This window comes from Sphaerodactylus townsendi, linkage group LG15 (genome assembly GCF_021028975.2).
Source record: "Sphaerodactylus townsendi isolate TG3544 linkage group LG15, MPM_Stown_v2.3, whole genome shotgun sequence".
NCBI classification, from domain to species: domain Eukaryota; kingdom Metazoa; phylum Chordata; class Lepidosauria; order Squamata; family Sphaerodactylidae; genus Sphaerodactylus; species Sphaerodactylus townsendi.
The window spans coordinates 1,842,589-1,864,499 of record NC_059439.1 but is presented as its reverse complement, the minus strand read 5'-3'; the positions used below and the strand labels follow the sequence as shown (position 1 = coordinate 1,864,499).

The following is a 21,911-nucleotide window of genomic DNA, read 5'->3' as shown; positions in this document are numbered from 1 at the left end:
TTTCCTGCCCTCTGCCCATGCTCTTGGGCGCTGGGCTGCAGGGTGCCCTTTTCTTCCCTGGCAGTTTCTTCGCGGGCCCGCCCGAGCGGAGCTTCCCAGACTCGCCTCCGGGGCGGGAGACCGGCCTGCGCTTCAGAACGCGGCCGGCAGGGGTCGCTGCGTCGCACGGGCTTCGCGGTCACGTGGGAGGCGTGTCATGTGACCGCGGACGGGAAGTATTAACCTCCCGGCAGCCTTTGCGCCGTTCCTTTTCCCCCTCTTCCGCCGTCGGCGTCCGAGATGTCGAAGCGAGGTGAGGCCCGGCGGGGAGCGCGGGATCCGCATCCATCGGCCTTGCGTGGCGGGAGTCCCCGGCATCCCTCTCGGGGGCCGCCTCTGGGGCGCCCTGGAGACCCGCGGGGCCGAGTGTGGCCGCGCCCCATGGCCGGGGGGGGGGGAATTACCTGACTGGAGATGAGATAGATTGATTGATCACATGGGGGGGCTCCGTTCGAAAGCTCACTCTGGGGGAGCCACGCGGAGGGGGCGGGAGGGGCGCCGGTTAGTGGGCCTCAGGTGTGGGGGCAGGTGAGCTGAAGGCTGCAGGCTTTTCCTGAGCATGTCTAGAGTTCCGTCCCGTCCGCCTGCACTGATAAACCCGGGGGGCCACATTATTATTATTATGGTAGATTTCACAACTGCCAGATCTTTAGCTGGTTTTTGGCCTTCATTACAATTCGAGCCTATTATTATTATGCACATAACAACACAGCACAAGTGACTGGAATGCATCTCTGAATATCGAGTCCTTCCCAAGGACCTAGGATATTAGAGGTATTTGCGTACAATGTGTGCAATTCCTAGAAGTGCTGCTTTCTGCAGCAGGTGGACTGATGTTCTGTCTCATCATCGCCATCATTATTATTATTGTTAATAATAATAATAAGGCTGCAGCAGCAGTGGCGTAGGAGGTTAAGAGCTCGTGTATCTAATCTGGAGGAACCGGGTTTGATTCCCAGCTCTGCCGCCTGAGCTGTGGAGACTTATCTGGGGAACTAGATTACCCTGGGCACTCCTACACACGCCGGCTGGGTGACCTTGGGCTAGTCACAGCCTCTCGGAGCTCTCTCAGCCCCACCTACCTCACAGGGTGTTTGTTGTGAGGGGGGAAGGGCAAGGAGATTGTCAGCCCCTTTGAGTCTCCTGCAGGAGAGAAAGGGGGGATATAAATCCAAAACTCTTCTCTCTTCTTCTCTCTATTATTATTAAATTTAGTCACTGGGGCTTGTGGAGTCCAGGCAGGGATGGCTTGCAGGAGGCGGAACCCAAGGCAGTCCAGGGTGTCTTTCAGAGGCACCTGAATTTCCGGCCCTTTCTCCTCAGTGGGGGCCCAGCATGGCCGTTGTTGCTGAGGCAGGCGGACCTTTTCTGGGGGTCCCGTCCAGGCCGCATTCCGGGTGGGGGCAATACACCACAGAGTCCTTGGGCGACCTTAACTGGTGTTGTGTGCTTTCCTCTGATTTTTGTGGCCTTCAGGACGTGGCGGCTCTTCCGGTGCGAAGTTCCGCATCTCGCTCGGTCTCCCCGTTGGAGCTGTGATCAACTGTGCTGACAATACAGGTAGGTCTCCTTCAGCTCTGTCGGCCACTGACGCTGCAGGTTTTTTGCCTCCTTCGGGACAGGGAGCTGGCATCACTGGGGAGGAGGGGAGGGGAGAGAGGAGAGGATTTCCTGGGTTGTGCAGGACCCTTCCAGTACTCTGTTTCTGTCTAAGGGGGGGAGGGCAGCAAAAGCCTCCTAAGAGTTTTGGGGAGCCAGTAGAGCTGTAGCCTTATTATTTTTGGCAGGGCCTGGTCCTTGCATTAGGTACCCAAAAGTAGAAATTAAATTAAAAACAACTTTTCCCTGGGTCAGAGTAGTTTGCTAGTGTTGAGTCATCTGGCTCTGTGTGTATTTCATTACTCTTCTTGGGCTGGCAATAGAGCTGTGTGGGCTTTTGAATTTCATTTTGCGGTACGGTGGCTCCCTGTGACTTGGATTCTCGGTTGGTCTCTGAGCTGTGGATCCTGCCCAGAGACAGACTTGTTCTGTTGCCTTGCTCCCAGTTGTAGCAGAGTTCTAACAGAGGGAACAACTCTGATAAATCAGTGCCAGCACTAACTGTTAAGACGAGCTCTGGGTTTCCCCTTCTGAAAAGCACTTGCTGGGTCTGGTTTGTGACCCAGGGAGATGTCGTGGAAGGGCAGAATAATTGGGCACCACTTTTGGGTGAGGTGGCAGCTCGTGCTGTTCTGCCTCAATCGGTGGTGCTACACGTGTCTGAAGAAGGGAATGGTGGCACATTGTAGGCAGTAACTTATTTTTAAAGTATCCTTTATTGACACTTTGAAAAATATGTACACAAGTACACAAATAACCACATAAGTACACAAATGACCACATAACAAAACGAAGCAACAGCATAAAAACATGCATATAGTAATAGGCTGCCAACTGTGCGCTTTGCTGTTCAGTTACATTACAATTCTCTTTTAAAATTTGTGTTTCTACAAAGTTTATTCTATAATTATTCTATAATAATTCCAATATGACATATTTCTGATTATGTATTTTGTCTAGATATGTAAACCGTTGGGCCCATTGTTCCAGAAAATTGTTTTTGGTTGAAGGCAGTAACCTGATCAGTCGTTTACTTCCTAGGGGCAAAGAATCTGTACATCATCTCCGTCAAAGGTATTAAGGGGCGCCTGAACCGGCTGCCGGCTGCCGGTGTGGGTGATATGGTGATGGCCACCGTCAAGAAAGGCAAGCCAGAACTCCGGAAAAAGGGTGAGTGGGTGCAAGAATGCGTTTGGGGAATTTGGAGCTTCTGTTGTTGGCTGCTGTGAGAGTTTGGGGCGGGTTCAGACACAGCATCAAACTAAGGTGTAGCATTGTTTAAGTAAACCCTTCAGTGCTGTAACCACTCTGCCTCCCTGTTTTATGATAAGTTATAGCGCGTCATTAATACAACTAGCAAAGTATGGTTTGGTCACGGCTTCTGACTTGACTTTGGAGAATCGTGCAGTCAATTCTGCGCTTCTAACACTTCCTGAGGAAGAAAGTTCCTGGGAGCGTGGTCCAGAGCCATTGGTCACGCAGCTAGTGGCGGAGCTACAAGGGGGGGGGGGTGCGCCGTGCACCAGGCACATGCCTGGGAGGCGTGGAAAATTGCCCCCAGGCCCCTTTCCCCTGCAGCGCCCCCATCTCCTTTCCCACACTTACCTTAGTTCCTTTCCTTTTTCTAGAACTTTTTCAGGCTGCAAAAGGCTTGTTCACAGTAAAAACGGCCTGAGGAACTACAATTCCCAGGAGACCTTGGGGCTCACAAAGTCTCCTGGGAAGTATAGTTCCCATCAGGCCGTTTTTACTGTGAACAGGCCTCTTTGCAGCCTGAAAAAGTTCTAGAAAAGGAACTAAGGTAAGTGTGGGAAGGGGGGGCGCCGCGGGGCGGGGCATGGAGGGGCGGAAAATATAGAATGCGCACCGGGCAGTGCAGTTTGGCCCAGCTATGCCTCTGCACGCAGCTCACATGCATTTTGTACTTCTGAGTTTTTAATTTGCCTCAAAGAGCAGCTGGGAAACGAAGGGTTCCTCTTGACCTCTTTCTGGATGCACTTGAGTTCGCTAAGTAAGAGGCTTCCCTTGAAGACTCGAACAGCATTCTGCTGTTAGAAGGAAAACAAAACATCGGTGCTGTTTGACAGCAAAAATGTTAGCAACTTTACAAATCACAAGCATGCCTTATTCTGTTTATCTCAAAGAACACTGGAACTCAGTAATTATGTATTTCCCCCCTACTTTAATGCTGCTAATCCTGCCGTAGATTCAGTTTGTGGTGTTTATGTTTGAGCTAGGTTCAGATATCACTTTAAACTGAACTATCTCAAATGGATTCTCAATATAGTTGAATTGTAATGCACTAAAATTTTAAAACATTGATGTTTATTTTTTTTTACCTGCCCCGATTAAAGACTGAGCTAAGTCCTTTCAAACCAATCTGTGAAACTGAACTCCTGCAATTTTGTGGTCCCTCAAATTCTTGACCCTGCCTGAGGTTTCCCCTGGATAACCCAACCTTTGATTTGCCTTACTCTGCGCAAAAGTGTGTTGCTCGTATGTAAACAGTTCAGTGTTTAAGAATGTTGATGAACTTTCTGTGATTTGTGAGCAAGGCTTCCAGGCATTGTCTAGTTGTTATTGCTCTGTATGGTTGAGGATGTCATTCTTGTCTTCTAAATGAAGCTGAATAGGCCTGGATACACAGTCTATAACGTGCTTCAGCTGTGCAGCTTAGCCCTTCTCAAAAAGCACTCTCTGGCTCTCCGTAGCCCATTAAGCCAATGTGCCACTTTTGGGTGAAATGGTGGCCCCGGGTGCCAATATTTTCTGTTCGTGGCAGGACAGCTTATGGTTGAAAGGGGAATTTTCCTGATGATGCGGAAATGATGTTGTGGCTTCAGAACTGAGCAACTCACTACTAATGAGCTGAAGGCATAGTTGGGGCTTCACAGTAACTTTCCCAACCATGATCAAGTATAAGCATTTATTGTCATTGTGCACGCACAACGAAATTTACAGCAGCATTCCTCGATGCACACAATTTCAGACTCATACCCCATCCTCACTTTCCCCTTCCTCCACCCATCCCTACACAGCCCCAAACACATCAACACGAAGCCGCGGAGTTTAGCATAGCCACAGCTCTAGAGTAGAAGCTGTCTCTAAGCCTCTTTGTCCTAGTTTTGATAGACCTGTATCGTCTGCCAGATGGTCACAGTTCAAAAAGAGAGTGTGCTGGATGAGACAGGTCTCTCAGAATATTTTGGGCTTTCTTTAGGCTTTGGGAATTACAGAGTTCTTCCAAGGAGGGGAGAGGGCAGCCGATAATCCTCTGTGCAGTAGTGATCTAATGAAGTACTGGTTAAAGCAGAGGGTGCAGGATATTTTGTGGAATGCAGGAGCCAGCTTGGAACGTAGGGTCCCAGTGGAAGACACCTTCCCATTTTGGCCTTTCCCTTTCACTTAACCTGGCTTGCTACTCTGCCGTTGGCTTCAAGGCAGGCAGGCCTTCAAGTTTTCACAGAACTTGTCGAATGTTGATGTGGCCAAAATTCCCTGCTAAATTTTTTGCTGCTATGAAACGTCCTTGGATATCTCGTGGACTGGATTTGAGTAAAATACTTGAAGTTGGAATATAGTTTCTAATTCCGTTCTCCTGTGATCCCTGTGGAAATTGGTACTTCAGTTTTGTTCTGTTTAAATTTGGTTTGATGTGGTTCCTGGATTTCTCTCTTTCTGCAGTTCATCCGGCAGTCGTGATCCGGCAGCGGAAATCGTATAGGAGAAAGGATGGAGTATTCTTGTATTTTGAGGACAATGCAGGGGTGATAGTCAATAACAAAGGCGAAATGAAAGGTATAGTAAGGCTGGGGAGAGATTTTTTTTGGTGAAGTCTGCTTTTTCTGGTGAAGTCTACTTTGAAAATATGTTAAAATGTGTGCAGAAGAAGAAGCAAGCCTTTATTGGCATAGACAACAGTACAACAGTAATAAAAACGGATTAAAAAGCATATACAATACAGGTCAAAGGAAATCTACTGGCGTTTAGTAATTTCCAGGAGGAAGTCTGCCACTATCCTACAGAGAGAAGGATCAGGATTGTCCAACAAGTAGTGTAATCTACGGTAATTAAATCGGGGAGATCTGGTAAATGTAAAGGAGTAAGATTCACATACTTGGATCTGATTTCCTTGAATCTGAGACAGTGAAGTAATTGGTGGCCAGAGATTCAACTGAGTCATCGTTACATGGGCACAATCTTTTAGCCTTTTCTTGCTTATTAAATCTGCCATGTAACAAGGCAGAAGGCATAACATTAAACCTGGCGAGCATGATGGCTCTCCTTTGAGCAGGCTTTATTAAGCAATACAGGTAGTGTGCCAAGTGGCCCCGTTCAAATGGGAGAGAAAAATACAGGGGGGAGCACGTTTTCTTGGCTGCGGTGATTAGGGTAGAGAACTCTCTAAGCTTCTGAATAGGACAAAGGGCAAAGTGAATCCACTGACAGTCCAATAGAGGCCATTTTTTCTTCAATTATGGAAAACCAGGGGTTGGAATGGGTGTCAGAGAGCAGACGGTGGACCAGGGAATTACAGTCTGAGAGAAAGTGAATTCGCAGCCAGAATCTAAAAGTCCTCAGCCAAGCGGCTGATTCCAAGGAGTTTTGACCTAACTCCAGACAAAGGGCTGCATAGGGCATGCAATTTGGGAGTCCAGTTATCTTGTGAAAAAATTTGGATTGAAGAGAATTCAAGGAGTGGTTAAAATGTGTGGTAGTGTCAACAAAAAATCCTTGGGAATTGTTTCCTGGGGCAGTTCCTCGCCATCCCAGAACAACAGATGTCTGCAATTCTTTCTTCCAGGCTCCGCTATCACAGGCCCTGTCGCCAAGGAGTGTGCAGATCTGTGGCCCAGGATCGCCTCCAACGCTGGCAGCATCGCATAGACTCTTCCTGCGCTCTTTGTGAAGATTGAATAAAAGTGGTTGTACCAAACCTGCTGGCTCATGTGGTAACTTCATCATCTGGCAACATGAAAGAAGCGGGTTAGAGTAGAGAGGAACGTTGGTGTGAAAACAAGGAATGTCATAGTCAGAAAAAGCTTGCGCAGAAGCGGTCATGCTTAAGAAGATTGGTGACTGTAGTTCAAGAGCTCTGTGAGGACAACTTGAGTGTCGCTGTTGCTCAGTGTTACGACAGTCCCACATTGGGATGTTATTTGACTTCATTTTTCTCTTCTGCATTGGTGTTCAAGTGCCTTCTACACTCTTTACCCTTTTGCTACAGAACTCCTGAGCAGTGCAGAGGAATCTGAGGTGTTTGATGAAGGTACATTTCCAAGTTGTGAAGGCATCTGTGGGCCATAGCCAAGGCAGCTGTTCAGAAGGTGCCCAGCTTCTGCCCATTGTGGGGGAAATGATGCACAATTGGTTACACGGCACAAGCTGCCTCCAAGCCAATCTTCTTCTGAACTCCCAACTATAAAGGGTGTTTTGCTGCTTAATTATATGTGCCTTTATGTGTTGGAGCACTAAATTCAATTTTACTTCGCCCTTCAAAGCAATGTTGCACCATAGTGTTCTGTCTTTGTCTCCAAAAGGAGAAATTGAGTTTTAGTCCTGTAATGATGATTCTTAAAAAATGTACTCCATTCTCTGCCTGCTGCACATTGTGGGGCGTGTCTCCTTGTATCAACTATTATTATTATTATTATTATTATTATTATTATTATTATTATTATTATTATTATTATTATTATTATTATTATTAATTGGGTTTATAAACCGCCCTCCCCCGAAGGGCTTAGGGCAGTGGACAACATAAGTAGAGCACAATATCAGATTAAATACAATAAATATAGATTAAAACGGCTCTAGTAAAAATAAACCCTACCCCATTTAAAATGCAGCATAAATTAACTCAGGATGGCGCCTGTCTGATATAGCTTGTCTGATATAGCTGTTGTAGAGATAATTTAAGTTTTCTTTGGTTTCCACTTTTGGTTGATCTTGAGGTAAAGTTGGCATGATGGATATCTGAGCTAAAAATGCCTTGTGTGGTATAACACCCACGCATATTGGAATTTTAAAAAAATCCTGGGTACCCATAAATGCAGAAAGAATTCACGATTGCTTTAAAAAAACCTACAAAAAGAGAAGGAACCAAAAAAAATACAATGAAAGTTTTTTGAGAAGCACAGGAATATTTCTTGTGATTAGCCATGCGTTCTGCATTCACCTTTCTTGCATCACATCTTTAGATTTAAAAGAAGGCCTCAATATTTTGGGTGAAGAGTGGAAGGGAATCTACACACATAAATTTTATATGTAGCTTGTATGGTGGCAATGATAAAAGAATTTGAGGTGTGTTGTGGGTGCTTTTGCACAACTTAAATATTTTAAATACCCATATGCCACTTATTGCCACACGTTAGAGATGTCAGAGGAGGAAGGGATCATTTCCCCCCTTTTAGGATTATTTTATCTCCTTTGCCAAGATTTGGTAAGCTCTGTCTGGATAAAAAGCAACCAAAGGGGCTGTCCTGTCTTGGCTGTGAGGGAGCAGTGTCCTTGCTGACAGCATCACAGAGGCCAATTATGTAGTCAGGTGGAAATGGTAGTTGCCAAGGAGATGCAGGGGCTGTGAGAGGAAGGCAGGCGTCTTGGCTGGACACTGGGCTGGTGACTCTCGGCCAAACATGACCTGTGTTACTCGGCAACGCCTTCAAAGGCAGAAGGAGTTCATTCTGGATGGGGTGGCAGCGGACACCATTGGCAGCGGGTACGCCCACATCCTCCCTAAACTCTGGTCTCCGCTGCCTCCTTATAATGCTCAACTGGATGTCCACGCCGCCAGCTACTTCTCATCCCCAGTGGTCAAGGCACTGTTGAAAAAAACAGAACAGGTAAAGGCATCTGGAAGTTGGGAGAGGAATCCACTTGGAGTTGGATCACTACGGCTGGAATCTGCTACTGAGTCCTTTGGGAGGGGTTTTGAATAGGTGGAGGGGTCTCTGAATCTCCAGTTAGAAAGGACCTGGCGGCAGATGATGTCTACTGGAGAGCCCTTTTTCTGAGACCCTGCAGAACTACTGAGGATAAACTGCTGACCTTCATGATCTGCTTCAGAAAAAGACAGCTTCACGGTCTTCAGGCGTGTTTTCCCGTAAGGCAGATTCTGACTGTGATAGGTCACACGCTACTACCCTGTTTCCCCGAAAATAAGACATCCCCTAAGAATAAGACATAGTTTTGCTAAAGTGCTAAATATAAAGCATCCTCCGAAAGTAAGGCGTAGCCAAGTTTCTGTTTGGAAGCATGCCTGTCGAACAGAACACCAGAGCATGCAGCTGTGGACCAGAAAAATAAGACATCCCCTGAAAATAAGACATAGCGCATTTGGGGGAGCAAAAATTAATATAAGGCACTGTCTTATATTCAGGGAAACATGGTATTTAGCAGAAGGTGTGTTAAGAACATAAGAACGAGCCTGCTGGATCAGACCAGAGTCCATCTAGTCCAGCATTCTGCTACTCGCAGTGGCCCACCAGGTGCCTTTGGGAGCTCACATGCAGGAGGTGAAAGCAATGGCCTTCTACGGCTGTTGCTCCTGAGCACCTGGTCTGCTAAGGCATTTGCAATCTGAGATCAAGGAAGATCAAGATTGGTAGCCATAGATTGACTTCTCCTCCATAAATCTGTCCAAGCCCTTTTTAAAGCTATCCAAGTTAGTGGCCATCACCACCTCCTGTGGCAGCATATTCCAAACACCGATCACGCGTTGCGTGAAGAAGTGTTTCCTTTTATTAGTCCTAATTCTTCCCCCCAGCATTTTCAATGAATGCCCCCTGGTTCTAGTATGTTCCAGGACTCAGCCTTGCCCTAAGAAGTCTGAGTATCTCAGGCCTTGGCCACAGTATACAAAGCACTGAATGTCATGAATTCGAGATGTGAAGGATCGGGAAAAAATCAGGGGGGAAATGTGATTTTTCCCCAGGGTTTCCCCTGTACACCCAGCCCACCCCTGCAAAAAAACCCCTCCTGTTTTCTTTAAGAAAGAGTGAATTGCTTTCAAAGGTAAGGTGGGCCTGTTCTAGACCTGCACGGCTCTTCAACCCAAGATGTATTCCTCACCTAGAAGGATACTGAACATTCTTGAGGGCGGACTGCGGGGCTTTCGTTGCTCCCCAGCTGTTGACAGGCCCTTTCCTGTCCTTTGGACCTGACTTGGGTTTGAGAGACAGATGAAAAGGTAGGTGTGACGCGTTTATTCACAGACTGGCTAAAAAGGAGATTCTTGTCCTGGCTTGCAGGTGGGAGAAAACAGTTCATAAGGTGGCAGGGTACAGTGGTGGCGAACCTATGGCATTCCAGATGTTCATGGACTACAATTCCCATCAGCCCCTGCCAGCAGGGCCAATTGGCAGGCTGATGGGAAATGTAGTCCATGAACATCTGGAGCGCCATAGGTTCGCCACCACGGGGGTAGAATCTGCGCCAAATATCTCAGAGGAAAACAAAGTTTAATTAGCGAAAAAGTATGGGCAGGCACTAAGATAGCTCAGGGTGTATCAGCTTGGGTATCGTTGCAGTTCTGCTGGTACAAAACAGTCTTTTATAACTTTAAAATTCCACAAACGTGTCACATTGCAATTATATATGCTAAGTTCTAATTGATACGTGGTTTGTTATAGCAATAAAATGAGTTTAAATTTGAGAGGACAGTAAGTATTGCTGCAACTCTCCAAGTAGTGTGTGCAAATTGTTGTCCTGTCAAAAAGCGTGTAAGTATTTTTGTTAAGAGTTTTTCAATAAAATCATAAGAGGTGGGCTGTATGTGACTTAACCTTTGGTTAATAACAAAAGTATATTCCTTCAATGGAAAATATCCTTGCTTCCAAATTTTTAGCTGCTTTTTAACTGCCTGGCTTCAGTGTCCAAACTGAAGTTGATAATCCGTTCTCAGTCATGCTTTCTCTATAGTATACTCGGCTTACCTCACTCAGTCCCATATGCTGCGGTCTGTTTGGAGGTGGGCCAACATCTACTCCATACAAGAGCATGGTGCATGACCTTCCAATTCTGGATACGATTGTGCTTTAACAACTGTCACAAAAGCTTTACTTACCAGGCTCTTTCTTTCATAGCCAAAACCGAGTGGTGGTCCTTTGTTGAGGCGAAAATCCATGAAATGGGTCTATCCTTGGATGCATTGGTTTTAATGAATGCCAATGAGCTAAAGCTGACTATCAAAAAGAGGTGTATGATCTCGAGTATAGTCACCTGATGCAGCAGGCTGACAGCGCTGCTCTCCCTTGCACTTAGGTATACCATTAAAACCCTATACCATGGCGGCATTTCCATTTGGTCTTAGAACCCAAAGTGCGGCGAGCACTGAATTTTGTTGGGTGCAATATTATTCTCCCTTCAGCTTCTACTCGGGGCAGGGACAGAAAGTGCCTTTTAATGAAAGATTTTGTCCCTACCCAGTTCGAACGCGAAGAATCAATCCAACGCATTGATATTACACTGCCCGTTACGCAGTTTAGCCAGGAATAAATATCTAAACCCGTGGTTAAAACCCCCCATTGATAATATTAATCTATCAATTGTGGTAACGATGTTGGATTGTGGTTCTGCAAGTGTATTGGAAGCGCTGGCTAACTTTTTGTGCTCTGTCATCAGCAAACGGTTATAACTGTACTGGAGATTGTATCATTACACTGAGGTCGCCATTTTTCTGGTATATTGTTGCTGTTTTAATTATGCCATTAAAGGTTTATATATATATATATATATATATAGATAATCCGTTCAAAACAAAGTCAATTGGAAATAGATTGCAAGAGAGCACAAATCTAAAATCACCAGCATTTATTTCCTGCCTGGTTTAGCAAAATGCTTGTTCCAAAAGATTTGGGCTGGGCAAGTCTTTGAGAATCATGTCGCCCGTCAGCCATTTCTGGAGCCTATCAAGAGCTGGTGCATGCTGTCGCTATCATAAGGGTTCTTGTGCAGTATACAAGAGGGCCTGGCTGTTGATGCGTTCAGCCAGCCGCCCTACAACGTGTGAGCCCACTCCTCTCCCCCGCCCTTGAATATAGGGCATCTCTTAGCCCTTAGAAAGCTTTGGTCTTCACTCCTTGATGTCACAGTTGCCCTTTATGATCTCACAATTCACTCTAGATCAGTGATGGCGAACCTATGGCACGGGTGCCAGAGGTGGCACTCAGAGCCCTCTCTGTGGGCACGCACAGAGTTCATCATGTGTGTGTGTGTGGGGGGGGAAATCGCCCCCCACACACACATCTTGGCTGGCCTGGGCCGCTGGGCTTGATTATTAGCATTAAACCTAAGACCTAGTGTTGGGGAAGCAGTATAGGTAAGCCTGTTAAGCGTTGTTAAACCCCACTGATTTTCATGCAAAGAACTAAAGCGCGATCCTTTACCTGGGAGTAAGCTTGGTTGCTGGCAATGTAGCTTGCTCCTGAGTAAACCGTCCTAGGATCGTGATTTACCAGTTCGAAGAGTTGCATGGTTGCTTCAAAGCAAAGCCAACAACTACCACCAAGCTTACTCCTGAGTAACGCACGCCTCGGAGTCAACCATTTTTTCTATATTAAACCTCAGTATTCAGGTTAAATTGCGGTGTTGGCACTTTGCGATAAATAAGTGGGTTTTGGGTTGCAGTTTGGGCACTCGGTCTCAAAAAAGTTCACCATCACTGCTCTAGCTGTACATCAGCTTTGTTATGTGAGAAGATGAAATTTGTGTATCCTCGCGGCAAATGCTGAAATGGGAAATGTTTAATGGAGTTCTGTGTGTCACATTAGGAGCCCCGGAGCGCAGAGTGGAAAGCTGCAAGCGCTGTAGGTCAAGCTCTGCTCCGGACTGGCGTTTGATCCTGATTGAAGCCGGTTCCAAGTAGCCAGCCGAAGGTTGATAAAACGAGAACCCAGCTTACTGTAGGCAAGGTGTAGAAAGAAGACTGCAAGGCCAAGGGAAGCCACCTCGTAAACACAGTCTGCCTAAGAAATGTTGGCATGTGCTTGCGCAGAGGACTATCACTACCTTGTGTATTACATTGCTGTGGCTGTTTAATTCTCTCCCCTCCCTTTGGTGGTTACAGACCCGTGGAGGGACCTCCAGAGATGGCTGGATAGTGGATTATTTCCATATTTATGGGCCAGGTCAGAGATACTTGAACAGAAGGAACTGGGCAGGAGCAGGTGAGACGTGCCGCATTGGTCCTTGGCGAGGGTTTCCTTTCCCTTTTGGGGGCTGCTCTCTTGAGATCTGTTCCCTCCCGCACAGGCCATTCTCTCCAGCAAGTGGCCGGCCACCATTTGTACTTGTCTGATGCAAAGCCCATCCGAGGGTTCAACGGGCGCTACGGCTACCGTCGCAACACCCCTGACCTGCGCACGCGCTCCTCTTGCTTCGGAGAAGTCACGATTCTCCCCCTTTACTGAACAACATGGAATGGCTTCCTCTGCAGCTGGCTCTGGCCAGACTAAGCATTCGTTTTCTTGTTTTTTCCTTTAAGAAATGGTCGAAATAAAGTTTCATTTTATTGTTCATATATTAATAGTTTGTTGCCATTGGGGGAAACCTGAAACCAAAACGGTGCTATCTTACAGTGCAGTGCAAAGCAACAAGATCAGCCAAGACCCAATTACTCGCCCAACAACAAGGGAAATGTATATTCTTATAATTTTTAAAAAGTGAAACTTTAGGTAAACATCATCAGCAAAGTGCATCAAAAACACATCAATGGGACGATTCATTCATCAACTGCAGTATATGAAGCATACATCAACGGGGATAGTCCATTCATAAATGTATAAAGTTCTACAATGGCGACAATAAGTGGGTTAGTATAGTCCGAGGACATAAATGTTCCGCTATTGCTTCAAATGATGTATACAAAAAATTCTTCAGGACTACACGCACTAAACGAATCACAGGTAAAAAAGATGCAAATTGCACTCCAATATAGTGACCATAGCAAACAAGTTGTACACAGCAGCAAACAGTGGCAAGCAAGTAGCTCGTAGTTATGTCGGCAGCAGAACGCCTGCGTGCTAAGGATGCGTTTCCGAGCTATAAATCTTCAGTACTTGTACAACGTTCATGATTCCAGAATATAGTTCTTGAAATATTATACAGTAATGCCTGTGATATATATAAAATGCTGTAAGTACATATGAACAATACACAACTGTAATATATATAGATGTATAATAAATTACAATAAATATCGTGATTTACCAGTTCGAAGAGTTGCATGGTTGCTTCAAAGCAAAGCCAACAACTACCACCAAGCTTACTCCTGAGTAACGCACGCCTCGGAGTCAACCATTTTTACCAAAATGGTTACCAAATGGTTACCAAAAATATTCCAATAAATATATTAAAACACCCAGGAGTATGTATAATATTTGAAAAGAAACTGGTCTTACCCAATGTATGTGAATGTGGCTCACAGAGAATCCCTTCTGTTTTTCTTAGTAGCCTAAGCGTGTGTAAAGTGTGAATCAGAGGCATAGTATCCGCTATAAATAAATCACACCTGGGGATAATCACCACACCTGTGAACCGTTGAAGATAACAACTAAAGTCGATATCCTTATTAAGACCTTTTCTCCAACTATCCAGTTTAAATATCCAACCCGATTCTTGTTGCAAAAGGATCCGTTTAACATTCACTGTTTCATATTGTCTGGGATTCGAAACGTGTAATACTCAGGTAGGTGGGGCTCAGAGAGCTCCGAGAAGCTGTGACTAGCCCAAGGTCACCCAGCTGGCGTGTGTGGGAGTGCACAGGCTAATCTGAATTCCCCAGAGAAGCCTCCACAGCTCAGGCGGCAGAGCGGGGAATCAAACCCGGTTCCTCCAGATTAGATACACGAGCTCTTAACCTCCTACGCCACTGCTGCTCAGGGGAGTGGAGCCTGAGGACGGCAGGGTTTGGAGAGGGGAAACCTTCCACGGTGTATAATGCCCCCAACTTCTAATGCGGCCATTTTCCCCAGGTGAACTGGCCCTCTGTTGCCTGGAGATCAGTTCTAGTAGCAGGACGTTGCCAGTCACCACCTGGAGATTGGCATTTGACATAGTGGGGCCCACAAGACTCAGAGGGGAGAGAGTAACTGGGCAGCTCGAGGTTTTAGGCCTCCCCGAGGGCTCCAGGGGAAGAATTTAGAAATCTCAAGGTGAGGAGGTGGAAGAACGGGCCCAGGCCTAGATTTCCCTCCCCATTTTAAAGCTGAAGCCCCCGTCGTCGTTCAAGCACTTCGCCCACTCATGTTACCTGTCTGCACCCTCAAGAGCTCCCTCAGTACCTGACAAGGTCTCTCCGCTCTGGAGGACCTCCTCAATATTGGCCACCATGATCTTCTGGATATCTTGCAGCTCCAGGTTGAGGCTGCTCAGGTGACGCTTTGACCAGCTGTCCTGGTAGGACTTCTTCAGCTTCTGGATGTACGTGTCTAAGAGGAAGGTTTTGACTGTCATTGTTCGTTATGATTTGTAGTCTAGACAAATCAATAGACATCACTATACTTATCAAACCTATTACCTTTCCTAACACAGGCTCAGAGGCCTCTGCGTACATTACTTTTTAAAGGTGTACCACTTAAGTTTTTTTTAAAGATATACACTTAAATATCTCTCTATCTATCTCTCTATTTATCTCTCTATTTATCTCTCTATTTATCTATCTATCTATCTATCTATCTATCTATCTATCTATCTATCTATCTATCTATCTATCTATCTATCTATCTATCTATCTATCTTCTATCATCTATCATCTATCTATCTATCTTTCTCTCCATCTTTCTCTCTTTCTCTCTCTCTCTCCTATCTTCTATCATCTATCTCTCTTTCTCCCCATCTCTCTTTCTCCATCTCTATATATATATATATATATAATAGATTATATATAACATATATATATATACTCTCTCTCTCTCTATCTGTCTATCTATCTATCTATCTATCTATCTATCTATCTATCTATCTATCTATCTATCTATCTATCTATCTATCTATCTATCTCCCCCCCCCCCCCCCCCCCCCCCCCCCCCCCCCCCCCCCCCCCCCATCCCCCCCCCCCCCCCCCCCCCCCCCCCCCCAGGCCCCCCCCCCCCCCCCCCCCCCCCCCCCCCCACCCCACCCCCCCCCCCCCCCCCCCCCCCCTGCCCCCCCCCCCCCCCCCCACCCCCCCCCCCCCCCACCCCCCCCCCCCCCCACCCCCCCCCCCCCCCACCCCCCCCCCCCCCCACCCCCCCCCCCCCCCACCCCCCCCCCCCCCCACCCCCCCCCCCCCCCACCCCCCCCCCCCCCCACCCCCCCCCCCCCCCACCCCCCCCCCCCCCCACCCCCCCCCCCCCCCACCCCCCCCCCCCCCCACCCCCCCCCCCCCCCACCCCCCCCCCCCCCCACCCCCCCCCCCCCCCACCCCCCCCCCCCCCCACCCCCCCCCCCCCCCACCCCCCCCCCCCCCCACCCCCCCCCCCCCCCACCCCCCCCCCCCCCCACCCCCCCCCCCCCCCACCCCCCCCCCCCCCCACCCCCCCCCCCCCCCACCCCCCCCCCCCCCCACCCCCCCCCCCCCCCACCCCCCCCCCCCCCCACCCCCCCCCCCCCCCACCCCCCCCCCCCCCCACCCCCCCCCCCCCCCACCCCCCCCCCCCCCCACCCCCCCCCCCCCCCACCCCCCCCCCCCCCCACCCCCCCCCCCCCCCACCCCCCCCCCCCCCCACCCCCCCCCCCCCCCACCCCCCCCCCCCCCCACCCCCCCCCCCCCCCACCCCCCCCCCCCCCCACCCCCCCCCCCCCCCACCCCCCCCCCCCCCCACCCCCCCCCCCCCCCACCCCCCCCCCCCCCCACCCCCCCCCCCCCCCACCCCCCCCCCCCCCCACCCCCCCCCCCCCCCACCCCCCCCCCCCCCCACCCCCCCCCCCCCCCACCCCCCCCCCCCCCCACCCCCCCCCCCCCCCACCCCCCCCCCCCCCCACCCCCCCCCCCCCCCACCCCCCCCCCCCCCCACCCCCCCCCCCCCCCACCCCCCCCCCCCCCCACCCCCCCCCCCCCCCACCCCCCCCCCCCCCCACCCCCCCCCCCCCCCACCCCCCCCCCCCCCCACCCCCCCCCCCCCCCACCCCCCCCCCCCCCCACCCCCCCCCCCCCCCACCCCCCCCCCCCCCCACCCCCCCCCCCCCCCACCCCCCCCCCCCCCCACCCCCCCCCCCCCCCACCCCCCCCCCCCCCCACCCCCCCCCCCCCCCACCCCCCCCCCCCCCCACCCCCCCCCCCCCCCACCCCCCCCCCCCCCCACCCCCCCCCCCCCCCACCCCCCCCCCCCCCCACCCCCCCCCCCCCCCACCCCCCCCCCCCCCCACCCCCCCCCCCCCCCACCCCCCCCCCCCCCCACCCCCCCCCCCCCCCACCCCCCCCCCCCCCCACCCCCCCCCCCCCCCACCCCCCCCCCCCCCCACCCCCCCCCCCCCCCACCCCCCCCCCCCCCCACCCCCCCCCCCCCCCACCCCCCCCCCCCCCCACCCCCCCCCCCCCCCACCCCCCCCCCCCCCCACCCCCCCCCCCCCCCACCCCCCCCCCCCCCCACCCCCCCCCCCCCCCACCCCCCCCCCCCCCCACCCCCCCCCCCCCCCACCCCCCCCCCCCCCCACCCCCCCCCCCCCCCACCCCCCCCCCCCCCCACCCCCCCCCCCCCCCACCCCCCCCCCCCCCCACCCCCCCCCCCCCCCACCCCCCCCCCCCCCCACCCCCCCCCCCCCCCACCCCCCCCCCCCCCCACCCCCCCCCCCCCCCACCCCCCCCCCCCCCCACCCCCCCCCCCCCCCACCCCCCCCCCCCCCCACCCCCCCCCCCCCCCACCCCCCCCCCCCCCCACCCCCCCCCCCCCCCACCCCCCCCCCCCCCCACCCCCCCCCCCCCCCACCCCCCCCCCCCCCCACCCCCCCCCCCCCCCACCCCCCCCCCCCCCCACCCCCCCCCCCCCCCACCCCCCCCCCCCCCCACCCCCCCCCCCCCCCACCCCCCCCCCCCCCCACCCCCCCCCCCCCCCACCCCCCCCCCCCCCCACCCCCCCCCCCCCCCACCCCCCCCCCCCCCCACCCCCCCCCCCCCCCACCCCCCCCCCCCCCCACCCCCCCCCCCCCCCACCCCCCCCCCCCCCCACCCCCCCCCCCCCCCACCCCCCCCCCCCCCCACCCCCCCCCCCCCCCACCCCCCCCCCCCCCCACCCCCCCCCCCCCCCACCCCCCCCCCCCCCCACCCCCCCCCCCCCCCACCCCCCCCCCCCCCCACCCCCCCCCCCCCCCACCCCCCCCCCCCCCCACCCCCCCCCCCCCCCACCCCCCCCCCCCCCCACCCCCCCCCCCCCCCACCCCCCCCCCCCCCCACCCCCCCCCCCCCCCACCCCCCCCCCCCCCCACCCCCCCCCCCCCCCACCCCCCCCCCCCCCCACCCCCCCCCCCCCCCACCCCCCCCCCCCCCCACCCCCCCCCCCCCCCACCCCCCCCCCCCCCCACCCCCCCCCCCCCCCACCCCCCCCCCCCCCCACCCCCCCCCCCCCCCACCCCCCCCCCCCCCCACCCCCCCCCCCCCCCACCCCCCCCCCCCCCCACCCCCCCCCCCCCCCACCCCCCCCCCCCCCCACCCCCCCCCCCCCCCACCCCCCCCCCCCCCCACCCCCCCCCCCCCCCACCCCCCCCCCCCCCCACCCCCCCCCCCCCCCACCCCCCCCCCCCCCCACCCCCCCCCCCCCCCACCCCCCCCCCCCCCCACCCCCCCCCCCCCCCACCCCCCCCCCCCCCCACCCCCCCCCCCCCCCACCCCCCCCCCCCCCCACCCCCCCCCCCCCCCACCCCCCCCCCCCCCCACCCCCCCCCCCCCCCACCCCCCCCCCCCCCCACCCCCCCCCCCCCCCACCCCCCCCCCCCCCCACCCCCCCCCCCCCCCACCCCCCCCCCCCCCCACCCCCCCCCCCCCCCACCCCCCCCCCCCCCCACCCCCCCCCCCCCCCACCCCCCCCCCCCCCCACCCCCCCCCCCCCCCACCCCCCCCCCCCCCCACCCCCCCCCCCCCCCACCCCCCCCCCCCCCCACCCCCCCCCCCCCCCACCCCCCCCCCCCCCCACCCCCCCCCCCCCCCACCCCCCCCCCCCCCCACCCCCCCCCCCCCCCACCCCCCCCCCCCCCCACCCCCCCCCCCCCCCACCCCCCCCCCCCCCCACCCCCCCCCCCCCCCACCCCCCCCCCCCCCCACCCCCCCCCCCCCCCACCCCCCCCCCCCCCCACCCCCCCCCCCCCCCACCCCCCCCCCCCCCCACCCCCCCCCCCCCCCACCCCCCCCCCCCCCCACCCCCCCCCCCCCCCACCCCCCCCCCCCCCCACCCCCCCCCCCCCCCACCCCCCCCCCCCCCCACCCCCCCCCCCCCCCACCCCCCCCCCCCCCCACCCCCCCCCCCCCCCACCCCCCCCCCCCCCCACCCCCCCCCCCCCCCACCCCCCCCCCCCCCCACCCCCCCCCCCCCCCACCCCCCCCCCCCCCCACCCCCCCCCCCCCCCACCCCCCCCCCCCCCCACCCCCCCCCCCCCCCACCCCCCCCCCCCCCCACCCCCCCCCCCCCCCACCCCCCCCCCCCCCCACCCCCCCCCCCCCCCACCCCCCCCCCCCCCCACCCCCCCCCCCCCCCACCCCCCCCCCCCCCCACCCCCCCCCCCCCCCACCCCCCCCCCCCCCCACCCCCCCCCCCCCCCACCCCCCCCCCCCCCCACCCCCCCCCCCCCCCACCCCCCCCCCCCCCCACCCCCCCCCCCCCCCACCCCCCCCCCCCCCCACCCCCCCCCCCCCCCACCCCCCCCCCCCCCCACCCCCCCCCCCCCCCACCCCCCCCCCCCCCCACCCCCCCCCCCCCCCACCCCCCCCCCCCCCCACCCCCCCCCCCCCCCACCCCCCCCCCCCCCCACCCCCCCCCCCCCCCACCCCCCCCCCCCCCCACCCCCCCCCCCCCCCACCCCCCCCCCCCCCCACCCCCCCCCCCCCCCACCCCCCCCCCCCCCCACCCCCCCCCCCCCCCACCCCCCCCCCCCCCCACCCCCCCCCCCCCCCACCCCCCCCCCCCCCCACCCCCCCCCCCCCCCACCCCCCCCCCCCCCCACCCCCCCCCCCCCCCACCCCCCCCCCCCCCCACCCCCCCCCCCCCCCACCCCCCCCCCCCCCCACCCCCCCCCCCCCCCACCCCCCCCCCCCCCCACCCCCCCCCCCCCCCACCCCCCCCCCCCCCCACCCCCCCCCCCCCCCACCCCCCCCCCCCCCCACCCCCCCCCCCCCCCACCCCCCCCCCCCCCCACCCCCCCCCCCCCCCACCCCCCCCCCCCCCCACCCCCCCCCCCCCCCACCCCCCCCCCCCCCCACCCCCCCCCCCCCCCACCCCCCCCCCCCCCCACCCCCCCCCCCCCCCACCCCCCCCCCCCCCCACCCCCCCCCCCCCCCACCCCCCCCCCCCCCCACCCCCCCCCCCCCCCACCCCCCCCCCCCCCCACCCCCCCCCCCCCCCACCCCCCCCCCCCCCCACCCCCCCCCCCCCCCACCCCCCCCCCCCCCCACCCCCCCCCCCCCCCACCCCCCCCCCCCCCCACCCCCCCCCCCCCCCACCCCCCCCCCCCCCCACCCCCCCCCCCCCCCACCCCCCCCCCCCCCCACCCCCCCCCCCCCCCACCCCCCCCCCCCCCCACCCCCCCCCCCCCCCACCCCCCCCCCCCCCCACCCCCCCCCCCCCCCACCCCCCCCCCCCCCCACCCCCCCCCCCCCCCACCCCCCCCCCCCCCCACCCCCCCCCCCCCCCACCCCCCCCCCCCCCCACCCCCCCCCCCCCCCACCCCCCCCCCCCCCCACCCCCCCCCCCCCCCACCCCCCCCCCCCCCCACCCCCCCCCCCCCCCACCCCCCCCCCCCCCCACCCCCCCCCCCCCCCACCCCCCCCCCCCCCCACCCCCCCCCCCCCCCACCCCCCCCCCCCCCCACCCCCCCCCCCCCCCACCCCCCCCCCCCCCCACCCCCCCCCCCCCCCACCCCCCCCCCCCCCCACCCCCCCCCCCCCCCACCCCCCCCCCCCCCCACCCCCCCCCCCCCCCACCCCCCCCCCCCCCCACCCCCCCCCCCCCCCACCCCCCCCCCCCCCCACCCCCCCCCCCCCCCACCCCCCCCCCCCCCCACCCCCCCCCCCCCCCACCCCCCCCCCCCCCCACCCCCCCCCCCCCCCACCCCCCCCCCCCCCCACCCCCCCCCCCCCCCACCCCCCCCCCCCCCCACCCCCCCCCCCCCCCACCCCCCCCCCCCCCCACCCCCCCCCCCCCCCACCCCCCCCCCCCCCCACCCCCCCCCCCCCCCACCCCCCCCCCCCCCCACCCCCCCCCCCCCCCACCCCCCCCCCCCCCCACCCCCCCCCCCCCCCACCCCCCCCCCCCCCCACCCCCCCCCCCCCCCACCCCCCCCCCCCCCCACCCCCCCCCCCCCCCACCCCCCCCCCCCCCCACCCCCCCCCCCCCCCACCCCCCCCCCCCCCCACCCCCCCCCCCCCCCACCCCCCCCCCCCCCCACCCCCCCCCCCCCCCACCCCCCCCCCCCCCCACCCCCCCCCCCCCCCACCCCCCCCCCCCCCCACCCCCCCCCCCCCCCACCCCCCCCCCCCCCCACCCCCCCCCCCCCCCACCCCCCCCCCCCCCCACCCCCCCCCCCCCCCACCCCCCCCCCCCCCCACCCCCCCCCCCCCCCACCCCCCCCCCCCCCCACCCCCCCCCCCCCCCACCCCCCCCCCCCCCCACCCCCCCCCCCCCCCACCCCCCCCCCCCCCCACCCCCCCCCCCCCCCACCCCCCCCCCCCCCCACCCCCCCCCCCCCCCACCCCCCCCCCCCCCCACCCCCCCCCCCCCCCACCCCCCCCCCCCCCCACCCCCCCCCCCCCCCACCCCCCCCCCCCCCCACCCCCCCCCCCCCCCACCCCCCCCCCCCCCCACCCCCCCCCCCCCCCACCCCCCCCCCCCCCCACCCCCCCCCCCCCCCACCCCCCCCCCCCCCCACCCCCCCCCCCCCCCACCCCCCCCCCCCCCCACCCCCCCCCCCCCCCACCCCCCCCCCCCCCCACCCCCCCCCCCCCCCACCCCCCCCCCCCCCCACCCCCCCCCCCCCCCACCCCCCCCCCCCCCCACCCCCCCCCCCCCCCACCCCCCCCCCCCCCCACCCCCCCCCCCCCCCACCCCCCCCCCCCCCCACCCCCCCCCCCCCCCACCCCCCCCCCCCCC

The 21,911-nt window shown here is 59.5% G+C and overlaps 2 protein-coding genes and 1 non-coding gene across 3 annotated transcripts; all 3 read left to right on the top strand.

Annotated features, from left to right (window-relative positions):
- The first annotated feature begins 182 nt into the window (after nt 1-182).
- Nucleotides 183-6,574, top strand: RPL23 (ribosomal protein L23). Its single transcript, XM_048518023.1, has 5 exons — nt 183-292; nt 1,516-1,599; nt 2,680-2,808; nt 5,323-5,436; nt 6,443-6,574. Exons 1-5 carry the CDS (start codon nt 280-282, stop codon nt 6,523-6,525), a joined length of 423 nt encoding a protein of 140 aa, XP_048373980.1. The 5' UTR covers nt 183-279; the 3' UTR covers nt 6,526-6,574.
- Nucleotides 2,163-2,296, top strand: LOC125445375. Its single transcript, XR_007246295.1, has one exon. It is a non-coding gene; the product is annotated as a small nucleolar RNA SNORA21 (small nucleolar RNA).
- Nucleotides 6,575-6,714: 140 nt separating the features above from the next.
- On the top strand, nt 6,715-13,832 carry LG15H17orf98 (linkage group 15 C17orf98 homolog). The gene is made up of 3 exons (XM_048518024.1): nt 6,715-8,483; nt 12,707-12,806; nt 12,892-13,832. The coding sequence occupies exons 1-3, from the start codon at nt 8,277-8,279 to the stop codon at nt 13,047-13,049; spliced, it is 465 nt and encodes a 154-aa protein (XP_048373981.1). The 5' UTR covers nt 6,715-8,276; the 3' UTR covers nt 13,050-13,832.
- Nucleotides 13,833-21,911: the final 8,079 nt, after the last annotated feature.

Coding starts and splice junctions, on each gene's coding strand:
- RPL23 (XM_048518023.1), top strand. Junction 1,600..2,679: donor CAACTGTGCTGACAATACAG/GTAGGTCTCCTT, acceptor TTTACTTCCTAG/GGGCAAAGAATCTGTACATC. Junction 5,437..6,442: donor TAACAAAGGCGAAATGAAAG/GTATAGTAAGGC, acceptor TCTTTCTTCCAG/GCTCCGCTATCACAGGCCCT.
- LG15H17orf98 (XM_048518024.1), top strand. CDS start 8,277: ATGACCTGTGTTACTCGGCAACGCCTTCAAAGGCAGAAGGAGTTCATT. Junction 8,484..12,706: donor TGTTGAAAAAAACAGAACAG/GTAAAGGCATCT, acceptor TGGTGGTTACAG/ACCCGTGGAGGGACCTCCAG. Junction 12,807..12,891: donor AAGGAACTGGGCAGGAGCAG/GTGAGACGTGCC, acceptor CCTCCCGCACAG/GCCATTCTCTCCAGCAAGTG.